The sequence below is a fragment of the Nothobranchius furzeri genome, chromosome 2 (assembly GCF_043380555.1).
Source record: "Nothobranchius furzeri strain GRZ-AD chromosome 2, NfurGRZ-RIMD1, whole genome shotgun sequence".
In the NCBI taxonomy this organism is placed as follows: domain Eukaryota; kingdom Metazoa; phylum Chordata; class Actinopteri; order Cyprinodontiformes; family Nothobranchiidae; genus Nothobranchius; species Nothobranchius furzeri.
In genome coordinates, this window is record NC_091742.1 from 89,595,926 (window position 1) to 89,608,628 (window position 12,703).

Sequence of the window (12,703 nt, forward strand, 5' to 3'; positions counted from 1 at the left end):
GTAGATGGAAGAATGCTGACCGAATTATGTTATTAATGTGAGCCTGAAAAGAAAGTGAGCTGTCGAGGATGACACCCAGACTCTTGACGTGAGGGGATGGAGAGACTATGGCGCTGTCAATAGTTAAAGAAAAGCTGTCAGATTTTGAGATGGTGGATTTAGTGCCAACTAGAAGAAGTTCAGTTACTTCATGTCAAAAGCATTTAGAAAGCAATAAGATTTTCTGTGAACATTTTTATTGTCAGACATTATTTTATATAATATTTAAGGACAGCAGCATGTTTTTAGTAGCCTCCACCCCTCCACTAGTCATGCAAATTCAGATGTGTGCCATATTTGTACTGTATCCTGTTAATATGGCAAAACATGCATTAAATAATAATTATGGCTTATTAAAGTCATAATAGTTCATTCTTGACCAAAACTCAGTCTAATGTCCCAGACTGTTACAGAAAGAAGCTGTGCTGAACTCAGAAAGTCACCAATGATGTTTCATGCCAATTAGCCTATTGATGACATCATAACCTCAAGCTGCGGTGGCGTTCATTTTCTGCTCAATGTGTGTGTGTGTGTGTGTGTGTGTGTGTGTGTGTGTGTGTGTGTGTGTGTGTGTGTGTGTCAGCCTACTCAGGAATGCGATTGTGGGCGTGGCAGGGCGGCCTGTGAAGTCTGTGGTGTCACTCCCGTGGGGAGCAGGGCTGAATAACCAGGTTGGCATAATGCATTCAAGTAAAAGAAACGGGGTTTTAGCTTGAGCTTTTTGGTGAGGTTTTCTACAGATGTGGACAAAATTGTTGGTACCCTTGGTCAATGAAAGAAAAACCTACGACTTTTTTTTTTCACATTTTAAAATACTTTTCTTGAGCCACTGTGTGCTAAAATGACCCTTCACTGTCGGGATCTGCTCCAACCCCTCCGACTCTCGGTCTCGTTTAACCCTAATTAGTTGTTTACTGGACTCACCTGCCCCTTATCCTACCCATGTGTTTCTGATCATCCTTGTGTATTCATACCCCCTGTTTTTCACTTGTCCTTTGTCAGATGATTGTGTTTTCACCCTGTTACGTTGCTCCTGTTGTATTATCCTACCCGCCATTGTTCATTAAATCTTTTATTCATTTTTTATTTATTTATTTTTTTAAACTGATCTGGCATTTCTGCCTCCTGGTCCAGCTCCACCACACATGGGTCCACCACCATCTACACTGCATCGTGACATTTACAGGATTACTCAAACCCCACTCCTGTCTGCGGCCAGAAAATTGCAGGCATTTGCAACTTCAGAGTGCCAGTGCAACACCTGTTTCACATAGGCCTAGTCCAAACGTAGCCGGTTTTTTTTTAAAAACGAATATCCGCCCCTCCAAAAACTTGCATCCACACCACCTCGTTTAAAAAAAAACTCTGTCCACACGTACGTTGTTAAGGACATGCCAGACCTGTAGGCGGCAGTGTTTCCCCCGTTCTTAACCTCGTCCTTCGTCTGTGGTCTTCCACAAGGAGCAGTAATTCCGCTTGCAAAAACAAACAAGCAAAAAGCGCTTGGACAATTGATAAAGCGAGCGCAGCTCTGAGGGCTTCCATGCTGTCGGCTAGTGTAAACACAGGTCGCACACGTGATGTCAGCATTTTTTTTTGTCGTGGAAAGTGACGTTGCGGACCTTAAAACTCCGGTTTTGTCTGTCCACACGCAGACACCCAAAATGGAGAAAACGCAGATCTTCACTTTGGCCGGAGTTTTTAAAAAGATCCATTTTCGTGTGAAAAAACTCCGTTTTCGTGTGGATGACAGGCCAAAACGTAGAAAAATATCTACGTTTTGGCAGATCCCCGGCTACGTGTGGACAGGGCCTTAGAAAAATATTGAGCTGACATGCCTGGTGCTGCAGTCAGGTTCCAGCACATTTCATGCTTGTTTTAGATCATGAACACAGCTGATTTGTTTCATTTAATTATGAACCACTCTTGTAGACACTAATGAAGACTGGGGAGACATTTCAGCAGTTAGATTAAGAAGAAGAAATAGTCTTTTATAGATAAAAATCATGAGCTTCACAGGAACAATAAAAAAAATGATTTACTTGATTAAAAATGATTATAAAAATGAGAAAATAAAAAAGTGTGGGACCACAGGGTGTGTTCCAACTGTAGAGGGATCACACTCCTGAGCCTCCCTGGTAAGGTCTATTTAGAGGTTCTGGAGAGGAGGGTCTGTCGGAAAGTTGAACCTCTGATTCAGGAGGGGCAAATGGTTTTCATCCTGGCCGTGGAACACTGGACCAGCTCTATACCCTAAAGGGTTCCTGGAGGGTGCGTGGGAGTTTGCCCAACCAATCTACATGTGGATTTGTAGAAGGCCTTTGACCGCATCCCTCAGGTGCCCCTGTGGGGGGTACTTCAGGAGTATGGGGTACCAGGCCCTCTGATATGGGCTGTTAGGTCCCTGTATGATCAGTGGCTGCCCTTTGTCACCGATTCTGTTAGTATCATTGACCGAAGGGCACCAATAATTTTGTCCACGTCTTTGTAATTAAAATTTATGGATTTCCATTCATCCCCAGTGAATCTTTTTCTACTGAGGAAGGTTTACCCAATTACAAAACACAGCAGAGGCCCCAGCACAGAACCTTGTGGGACACCATGGGTGATGGAGGTGGAGAAGGACTGAAACTTGCAGATGGCAACAGAGAAGGAACACTCAGACAGATATGAGGAGAACCACTCCAGAGCAGATCCTGAGAGGCCTACCCAGTCTCTCAGCCTCTCCAGTAGCAGGTGATGGTCAACAGTGTCAAAGGCTGCAGTCAGGTCCAGCAGGACCAGAACAGAACGGTCCCCTGCTTCACTGAGTCAGAAGGTCATTAGAGACCCTAAGAAGAGCTGTTTCAGAGTGAGCTCTACGGAAACCTGACTGGAAATGATCATATGTGTTATGTTCATCAAGAGCAGCTGTGAGCTGTGATGAGAAAAAAGAAGTGAGGCTTTATGGCTTGTACTGAGCAGGAAGGGGGTGCATACATGAATCTCCACTTTGAAGCTTGCTTGACAAACGAGGTCATTGATCACATGACTGTTCATTTACAGTGTCACTTTTCAAAATAAAAGCTCACAAAAAACTCACAATAATTTGTGGGGGGTTTTAGTAGCTACTGTACAGTAAGTAGCTCAGGATGTAGAGCAGGTCGTATAGTAATCAGAAGGTTGCAGGTTCAAACCTGGCTTCCACCAGAGAATGCTGCTGTTGTGTTCTTGAGCGAGAACTTAACCCCCCTTGCCTGCTGGTTGTGGTCAGAGGGACCGGTGGTGCCAGTGTTCTGCAGCCTTTCATCGGTCAGCCCCAGGGCAGCTGTGGCTACATCATAGCTCATCCCCACCGACGTGTGAATGGGTGGATGAATGATTGGGATGTGAAGCGCCTTGGGGGGTTCTAGAAGCCTAAGAAGGCACTCTACAAATACAGGCCATTTACCATTTAGTTTGGTCCATGTATCTAGAAGAGTTTCAGACGGTCGAGCTTGTAGAAAAAATAGCTTTATAATTAGTGATGGTAGTGTTAGTGGCATTCGTTTGTCATCTTGACTTTTTGTATCATTAGTGTTATTTGATGTTGTTGAGAAGGACTAGAAAGTTTTGGTCTGTTCTTGTTTTTCTAACTGAAAATGATGAGGCGGTAGAAGTCTACTGACCATCAGGCACCATTTTAGAGGCAGAAGTTTAATGGAGTTGAGTTTTCCAATCTCTGTCAAGGAACGAGGCTCTTCCGGTTGGTTGGTAGAGCGTGCGGCGGTTGGGTTTCGCTTTCGGGAGCTTCAACATCCCGGAAAGTGATCTAAAACTTCAGTGTTGGACATGCACTCCAAAAATAGCCGTAAAATGTGAAACGCTGACACCTCACATAATGTGTTTAGTCTGACCCCCCGATCTTAAAACTAAAACTATTTCCTTGAACGAATGAGCGACCTACGTGTTGTGAACATAAGCAGAAGCTATAATTAGCTACAAAGGGTCAGCAGGTGGTGAGAATCGTTAATAACAACTGTAGCTTAGGACAGGCCTCGCAATGTCAGAGGTCACCAGACGCTGACCTGTGCAGCCAGCTTCATCGGGGTGCTTTCCCATACCTAGCCTCGCCTCTGAGAGGGAAGCCATGAAAGAATTCCATCTCCTGACTTCCTTATGTGTCACAAGAGAAGACTCCAAGAAGACGAGACTTTTCTCTTAACTTTAATAAAAGAGTCTTATTTGGTCTCATATAATGAATTCCTCGTTTTACATGTTAATTACAATCATGCCCTATTTTATACAATGAATTTTCTTTATCTAACGTGATTTAATAATGAATGGATCAGCATAAATGTTTATTGTTGAAATGCATTGTTACAGATCTTAAACACATCAAATGAGTCTACTTGATGATTTAATAATGATTTATTATCAGTTATGTCACATATTAATAACATGACTGTTATGTCATATTTACTTCACACAGTGAGTGAAATAAGCCTTTTCTAAGTTTCTGAGAAAATGGCGACGTCAGGGGACTCTTGGTAACGCCCACTATAATGCTGGCATTTGATTGGTCCAAAGCTTAGAAAAAAATGACCTATAAGAGAATACACACAGAGCTGAAACTTAAGTGCAAGCAAGATGTCCAGCCTTCATGCTAAAGGAGTCTCCCGTTGGGAGATCAGACCAGGTCTTACGTTTAGCTGCAAGAACCATCCTTTTTCAGAACCAAACTACTTTTATTTGCTTAATCTGCAAAACAACTCATCAGATGTGAGACGACCTGCCAGCTTCCAGCAGTCACCTCACTTTAATCTTGACCAGCTGATGCGGACTCTGAGGAACACGGCCTTTGATGTCCAGAAGTCCAACTCGCTTGCCAAGGAGATGTGTGGCCAGCTGGATCACTGAGAAGCCTCATCACACGGGTACCGTAACTCTGCACTGGGGTTGGATGGGTTCATCTTAATTTGATAATTAATTAAACACACCTAAATTCAGCCATATTATTGTATAAATCCAGACATCACATCCTCTCTAAGATACTTAATTAGACTTTTAATAACATCTAAGATCACGTTTCATTAAAGTTTGATTATTGTCTCACTTTTTATTACCTTAAATCACCATTTATAATCATTCATCCTGTATAATCATCAGTTGTAGAAATATAGTAATAAATTGATCATTACAAACTATATTTTCGCCTCTGTGTCAAATTATTGTTGGTTCCCTGGTGCACCCAAATTACCTGGTTTCATCACCCAAATTACCTGGTTTCATCACCAATCGAATATTAAAGGTTCAACAATATTAATAATCCATATTTTTATGGAATATTACATTTAATTGAATACCTTTATATTTTGTCCAGACTGGTGTCACCAGACTGCAAGCACCATCTTACATTGGTGATCTTCTTAGTCCCTACACCCCCAGCAGGTCCCTGGGGTCCAGTGATCAAAGCCTACTGGTTGTGCAGCACCAGGCTAAAGACCAAAGGTGACAGATCATTTGCTGCTGTGGCCCCCAGACTCTGGAACTCTCTTCCCCTGAGCCTGAGATCAGTGGACTCAGTGGTCTCCTTTAAAAAGCAGCTGAAGACCTACTTGTTCAAGCTGGCTTTTGTATGACCTTCTTCACCTCTCTCTCTTTATTCTGCTCTCCCCACCTATTCCACCTTCCTCAGGATCCACTGATTTCCCTCTTTCCTGCTCACTCTCTCTCTCTCTCTTAACATTTTTTAATCACAATTGTCTATTTTTTGCTCATTTTAAATATATTTTTAACCATTTTCTAAATTCTTTTTTATATTTTTATATTTTGTTGTTTTTGTGAAGCGCCTCGTGATTTTTATCTTGAGAGGCGCTATAGAAAAGATATTTTCTTCTTCTTCTTCTTCTTCTTCTTCTTCTTCTTTTATTGACAGTTTATTACAGGTAAACACTTCCAAAACATTACACAACAACAAAGGACAGCAGAGTCATAAAGCACAGGATCCGCTTATTTATCATGCAGGTTTGGCATGTCTGTCAGGATGACTTGGCTGTCCGGTTTCCACTCCACCAGTAGATGTCGCCGTAGAAGGTGAAGTAAATTTACCTTTGGTGATGCAGTTGGCTGGAAAGCCTCACCGCTTCATAAGACTTCATTTGGACATCACTAGCTGTGAGTTGTTTAGCCGCAACCTTTTCCAACATCTTGGAAATGAACTTTAGTTTAGAGATGGGTCTGAAGCCGCTATGGAGAGACGGGTCGAGATTTGTAAAGGAAGCAGGGACCTGACCAGAAACCAGGAAAAGAACAATCCTTTCATGCACAAATTTTGAAATCTTCAACCAGCACTTTTTTTTTCATTCATTGTGAGGTATGAATGAAAAAAAAATTCTACAACATTTTATAAAAACATTAAATTAACCAATAATTTGTGACATGTCCACTTCAGTGGACAGCATGCGCTCTGAACATGAGATGTGTGCTTGAATCACTGAAGTCCAGTGAGGGGAGGGGGGGTGACTTGCTCTTTAAACACTGTTACTCCCAGCGCATCAGTAACTAAGGAAAAACAGAAAGCTGGAAACTTATTTCCCCGTTTCCTCCTCATTAATACAAACCTGATTACACGTCTAACTAATGTGAGACCGAGTACAAGAGCTGACGATCCCTGCAGACATCATTTGTTTACTGCTGAGCTCAGACTCATTTATCACTGAACGCTGAGACGGTGCAACAAGGAAATCTTCTGGAACAAGAACAAGTCTTTGTTGCTGTTTGACCTGTTAGGACTGAACACATCACAACAGCGTTGAAACTCCGGTCTCAGGTCCTGGTTCCTCCAGGATCGGAGTGTATCTGGATCACGGAGCAGGAATTCTGTGTTTCTGCAGCGTCTCTGACACCACGACTCTCCTCCACAGAGTCCAGACCACGTTCACTCAGCCGCTACACGCTGGGGTTTGAAGTTTTTACCATGGATCCACAGCCAAGTTCATATAAGTAAAAACGTACCGAGTTATTTTTACATCAGAAATGTGTTTTGATGATGTATGTCATGTAATTTCAGATTCATAACCTCGTAAACATTTTTTACTTAAATGATTACAAACCAGACGTTGCATACATGATGTCACTGCAGAATCTCCTCTCCCCCAGCGTAGCTGCTACTTACCACATGGCCAGATTTATGGTGGTGGTGTTCTCCATGTTTAAGTCACAAGTCAGTGACTCGATGCAACCTGCTGGGTTCCTTATATAGGAAACTTTTTACTGATTGGCTTAATGAACTGACCTGTATTGGAACGTTTACTATGTGAAGTGCCTTGAGACGACTCTTGTCGTGATTTGGCGCTACATGAATAAACTGAATTGAATTGAATTGATGCTCCCTCTGTCGTCCTGGAAGAAGGATTGGAAGCGCGCCAAACCAAGCTTCTCCTTTTCTCCGTGTTTGGTTTGATGATGTAAATTTGACGAGGCGAACAGTTGTAGTCCTACATGTCTTTTCACAGCTGCTGTGCTTTTCTTGGCATCAGAATTTGTCATTAAAATTCACAGACACCATGGATGAAATCCATGGCACGTATCACACCGGATCAGTAAATAACTTTTATATCCGCTCATCGACTCCCATTCATTTATTTATTTATTTTTTTGGCATTAGGGTCCCTACGCTTCAAATTTCCACTAAAAATTAGCAAAATGGTTAATTCTGGGTGCTGTAACATCACCAAACAATAAAAGGTTTAGATCTCACGGCGAGAACACAGAGGACAATTCAGGGTGGATCGTTCATTTATGATCCACGATTAAACCGTTATGCTGCAGATATCCTCATCCTTATGCTGGACCGTGGACTACTTGTCATGGTCTGAGTCTGCATCTCCCCTCATGTGTCTCCTTGTGTTCTCCATCCCTCTCTAGGTTCTCCTTTTGTGTCTCCTAGCGCCCTCACGTGTCCTTGTCTGCGTCTTCCTCATGTGTCTCCTGGTGTTCCCGATTTGCCCCCAGATCTTCAGCCCTCTAGGTTTCTCCCTCCCAGGTTCTGTGCTCCTGTGGCCCCCTTTTAGTCACGCCCCTGTAGTTTTTCTTTCTGTAGTGTTTTCCTTTAGTTTCAGCTTCCCCCTTAGAATATTAGTTATGTTTGCTGCCCATCTGGTCTTTAGGTTTTTCTCTCAGGTCATTTTCCTTTAGCTACAGCTGTTCGTGTTATTAGTCTAGTGTGTTTTTTCCATCAGTGTTTGAGGTCCCTCCTTAGATTATTAGTTATGTTTCCTGCTCTTCTTGTCTTTAGGTTTTATTCTCAGGTCATGTTAGTTTCCTCCCTGATTAGTAATTGAGTTCACCTGCTCTCTCTCTCCCCACACACCTGCAGTTCATCTCCCTCTCATCCTCCCCAGTGTATAAAACCCTGTCTGTGTCACAGTGTTTTGTCGGTCCATTGTTCGCGTCAGTCTCCTCTCGTTCCTGTTCCTAACTTCTCGTGATTCCAGTGTTTCTAGGTCTCTAGTGTTTTTGATTACTCAGTTTAGATATTTGGATTTTTGGTTTTGGCTCCCTGCCCCTTGGACTACTAAATAAAGGATTTTATTTTCATCATCCACCTCCTGCCTCGTTCATCTGGTTTTCTGCATCTTGGGTCCAAACAAACATCCTCCTACACCAACTTGTGACACTACTTTTATTTTGTGAATGCTGGAATTTGCCTAAGGTCTAAATATTGAGTCAAAACCACACTGACTTTTCTTCTTTGACATTTATGTATAATTTTATGTTTCAATAATTCAAATGACTCAGATTCAACTTCTTATACTTAGGTTTAATTTAATATTGAGATTTTGTATATTAAGCTGATGAACTTTTAAAGGACAGCCGGAACAGAAAGGGTTAAACACACATGACTGTTTCACCAGGTTCCTGGAAAAATGTCTCCTCCTACTTCCTCCTGTTGTGCAACTTGTCCATGTGTTTCCTGTCCTGGGAGGGTGGGGGGTGCCCACAGACTTTTATCACAGCAATACGACTTAAAGTTTCAGACTCAAGACAGTAAAGTTCAGTTGTTGTTGCTGAGAGGAGAAATGGCACAAAAAGGAAATAAGCTGGATCAGGAACCTGTTTCCTGTTATATCTGTGTGGATCTGCTGAAGGATCCGGTGACCATTCCCTGTGGACACAGCTACTGCATGAGCTGTGTTAAAACTCACTGGGATGGAGAAGATCAGAGGAGGATCTACAGTTGTCCTCAGTGTAGTCAGACCTTCAGACCCAGACCTGTTCTGGTGAGGAGACAACAAATCCAGCAGAGAATCCAGGAGCGACAGAAAGACGTGGAGCTGCTTCAGCAGGAGGTGGAGGACATCAATGTCTCTGCTGATAAAACAGTGGAGGACAGTGAGGAGATCTTCGCTCAGCTGATCCGTCTGATGCAGGAAAGAAGCTCTGATGTGAAGCAGCAGGTCAGATCCCAGCAGGAAACTGAAGTGAGGCGAGTCAAAGAGCTTCAGGAGAAGCTGGAGCAGGAGATCACTGAGCTGACGAGGAAAGACGCCGAGCTGGAGCAGCTCTCACACACAGAGGATCACAAGCAGTTTCTACACAACTACCCCTCAGTGTCAGCACTCAGTGGGTCTCCACACTCATCCAGCATCAACGTTCGTCCTCGGAGACACTTTGAGGACGTGACAGCAGCTGTGTCAGAGCTCAGAGACGTTCTACAGGACGTGCTGAGGGACAGAGGGACAAACGTCTCACTGAGAGGGACTGCAGTGGGTGGTCTACTGCCAGAACCAGAACCAAAGACCAGAGCAGACTTCCTGGAATATTCACGAGAAATCACTCTGGATCCAAACTCGGCTCACAGAAGGCTGCTGTTATCTGATGGGAACAGAAAAGCTACGTTAATGGAAGAAGATCAGATTAATTCTGATCATCCAGACAGATTTTCTTACTATGATCAGGTTCTGAGCAGAGAGAGTCTGACTGGACGTTGTTACTGGGAGGTGGAGATAAGAGCAGGAGAAGAGGTGCGTATCGTGGTCTCGTACCAGAACATCAGAAGAGCCGGGCACTCTGATGAGTGCAGATTTGGTTTCAATGATAAATCCTGGGCGTTGGACTGTTTTACACATGATCTACACTCATTCTGGCACAACAAGCTCGAAACTCCCATTTTAGGCGTTTTAACCTTTAAAATCGGAGTGTATCTGGATCACGGAGCAGGAATTCTGTGTTTCTACAGCATCTCTGAAACCATGACTCTCCTCCACAGAGTCCAGACCACGTTCACTCAACCGCTACACGCTGGAGTCCGCTTCTATGGGTTTGGAGACTCAGCTGAGTTCATCAGACTAAAATAAACTCAAGTCAGCAGCTTCCTGTTTGTGCTCAGACATGGAGGCTGCCGCTGCTCAGGAGGACTTTTATTTTCACTGATCTGCTTCACTAAATAATATTCAGATGGAGACTAATCAGCACAACTGTCAACAGCCGTCCTTTAAAAGGTCATATTCTGAGTGGATGATTGAATTTATAAACATGAATATTCATAACTAAATATGGTCACAGCTGATTTTGTGGTTTGAGTTTTTTGGTCCTTAACCATTTAAAGCTAAATACGTCACAACTGGTACACAGTCTTGTTTTTCTTACGCCTCTGTCTCTCTAACAGCATTAGTACATTCCTCAAACCTCTCAGCTGAATTCTGTATTTCTGCCTCCTGGTGGACAATATAAGTACTGCACAAGATTAGTGCCAATGCTCTTTTGTTTTCACTGTTTCCTTAATTCTATGTTTACCGAATAAAGTATTTAATGAAGGCTGTAATGAAAACACAAATTTTCAGTAACTTAAGTTTTGATGATTTCTTTTAGGCTAATTCATGTTGCTTTAAAATTAAACAGCATTTTTATTGAACAAGTTCTGGGTTCTTTGTTGTGACAGTAAGGTGGTAACGGTCTTTCATTTATGTCCTTTATACAGGCGAAGGAGTTTATCACGTCATAAGTTTAGACACACACAGATTTAAATTTGCGTGCTCTAACCCACTTTAAAGGGACTTTACGGAGTTTTGAATTTTTATGCTCGCGATTGCCCCCTCAGGCCAAAAGCATAATGGCAGCTTCAATAGTAGGCTCGTGCACGAGGCGCGCATGCTGTACGTGCACACTCCTTAACAAAAATAACAGCTGAGACAGTCCCTTGTGTGTGTGTGTGTGGCCCAGAGGACAGGAGAACATGCAGCTAATTAATTAAATAATTTGGTTCTGTATCTTTCTCTTCAGCACAGCCGACAAAGGTTTATGATGGGTCAGTCCTCCTGCATGCTCAGATCATGCCCTTCCCTTGCTTGAAAAATTGTTCCAAAATGAAATTTGAACCCACATCTTTTTTATCTGTGAATTCAATGCCGTTCGGCGAGTCTCATAATTTGGGCATCTTACTGTCAAAAAATATACCATTAATGTAAAAAAGAAATTCTAAATAAACCATGTTCACATCCAGTATTGAACCCAGGTCTTCTGCACACAAGTACAACATCAATCTAAGTGAGCTAAAGCGCCAATGACATCTTTTGTATCTGTAACACTTATATCCTTGATGACAGCTGAAACAACATTCAAAGAACGGTTCGGAGCGAAAATGGCTATTTTGTTGCTAATTTGCAGGAAATGTCTGGAAGAAAGTTCTACAGAAAATGGTCCTCTGAAATGTAGCTAGCTTTGTCACTAGGCGTTAGGAACAACGACAAAGTGGCACTGCCTCACTCTCTGCTGCTAAAGCTACGGATAGCAAATGCTACGGGCTATGGCTGAGCGTGAACGCGCATGAAGCAGCCTGCTCGACCAGAGCATCTCTCTTTTACTGTGATTTTACAGAAAAACCGGCAATCACAGTAAAAATGCCAGGGCTTATTCTACAGGACCAGGGCATTGCAGGAGAATGTATGAAGAAGACATTTATTATTTCTATACATGTTTTGGCTGTTAAACTTCCATAATGCCCCTTTAAATAAAATGCTGGTTAAATTTTGTTTTTATTTCACATAAAATGCTGTCTAAAAATACTATTTGAAACACTTATTGTGGGTATTTTGTTTTACAATAGCCCCTCATTTTGAGTAAAAAGTGGCCCTTTTTTCAGCAAAGCTTCTAAAAACGCTCTGACTTAACGAGAACAGTTATAAGCTAGTCCTGCCTGAAGCTTAGTGTGGTGAGTAGGTCGTTTTCAGATAAATAGGTCATGTCATCGAGTCAGCGTGTGTGTTCACTAGTTTTGGAATGCGTTAATTTTTCTTAAAAAATGGTAAATTATTGTGTAGGGATGTACAAACTCCAGCAGGTCCGGCCGTCGAGTCCACGGGTTTAGAGAATGAGCAGCACCATCTTCCATTCCTGGTGAGTTTTGTGGTGTGCACAGACCGGAGGATTACAACTCCAGTGATGTGATGGGAGTTCAACATGCCTCCTTATCCTCCAGAGCCCTGTGGTGGTGTTTTGAAAAATACTTGCCGGCTCCTAGAGCTCTGATCAGCATCTGAGCTAGATCAGGGAGGTCTATGAGCTCCAGAAGTGGATGGGGAGCTTTTAAAAATTCCTAGCGAGCTGGGGATGCTGGTTTCTGGGTCAGAACCGCCAGCCCCAACATCCATATAAAAGGAGGCGACGAGGACTTTTTCCTATAAATAGAAACTTTAACAACTTA

At 42.7% G+C, this 12,703-nt stretch overlaps 1 protein-coding gene across 1 annotated transcript; it reads left to right on the forward strand.

Moving 5' to 3' along the window:
* The first annotated feature begins 7,870 nt into the window (after window positions 1-7,870).
* LOC107376837 (tripartite motif-containing protein 16-like protein) lies at window positions 7,871-10,915 on the forward strand. The gene has a single exon (XM_015946148.3). It carries the CDS (start codon window positions 8,928-8,930, stop codon window positions 10,356-10,358), a length of 1,431 nt encoding a protein of 476 aa, XP_015801634.3. The 5' UTR covers window positions 7,871-8,927; the 3' UTR covers window positions 10,359-10,915.
* Window positions 10,916-12,703: the final 1,788 nt, after the last annotated feature.

What these genes read in the sequence shown, in the direction of transcription:
- LOC107376837 (XM_015946148.3), top strand. Translation starts at nt 8,928, where the DNA reads ATGTCTCCTCCTACTTCCTCCTGTTGTGCAACTTGTCCATGTGTTTCC.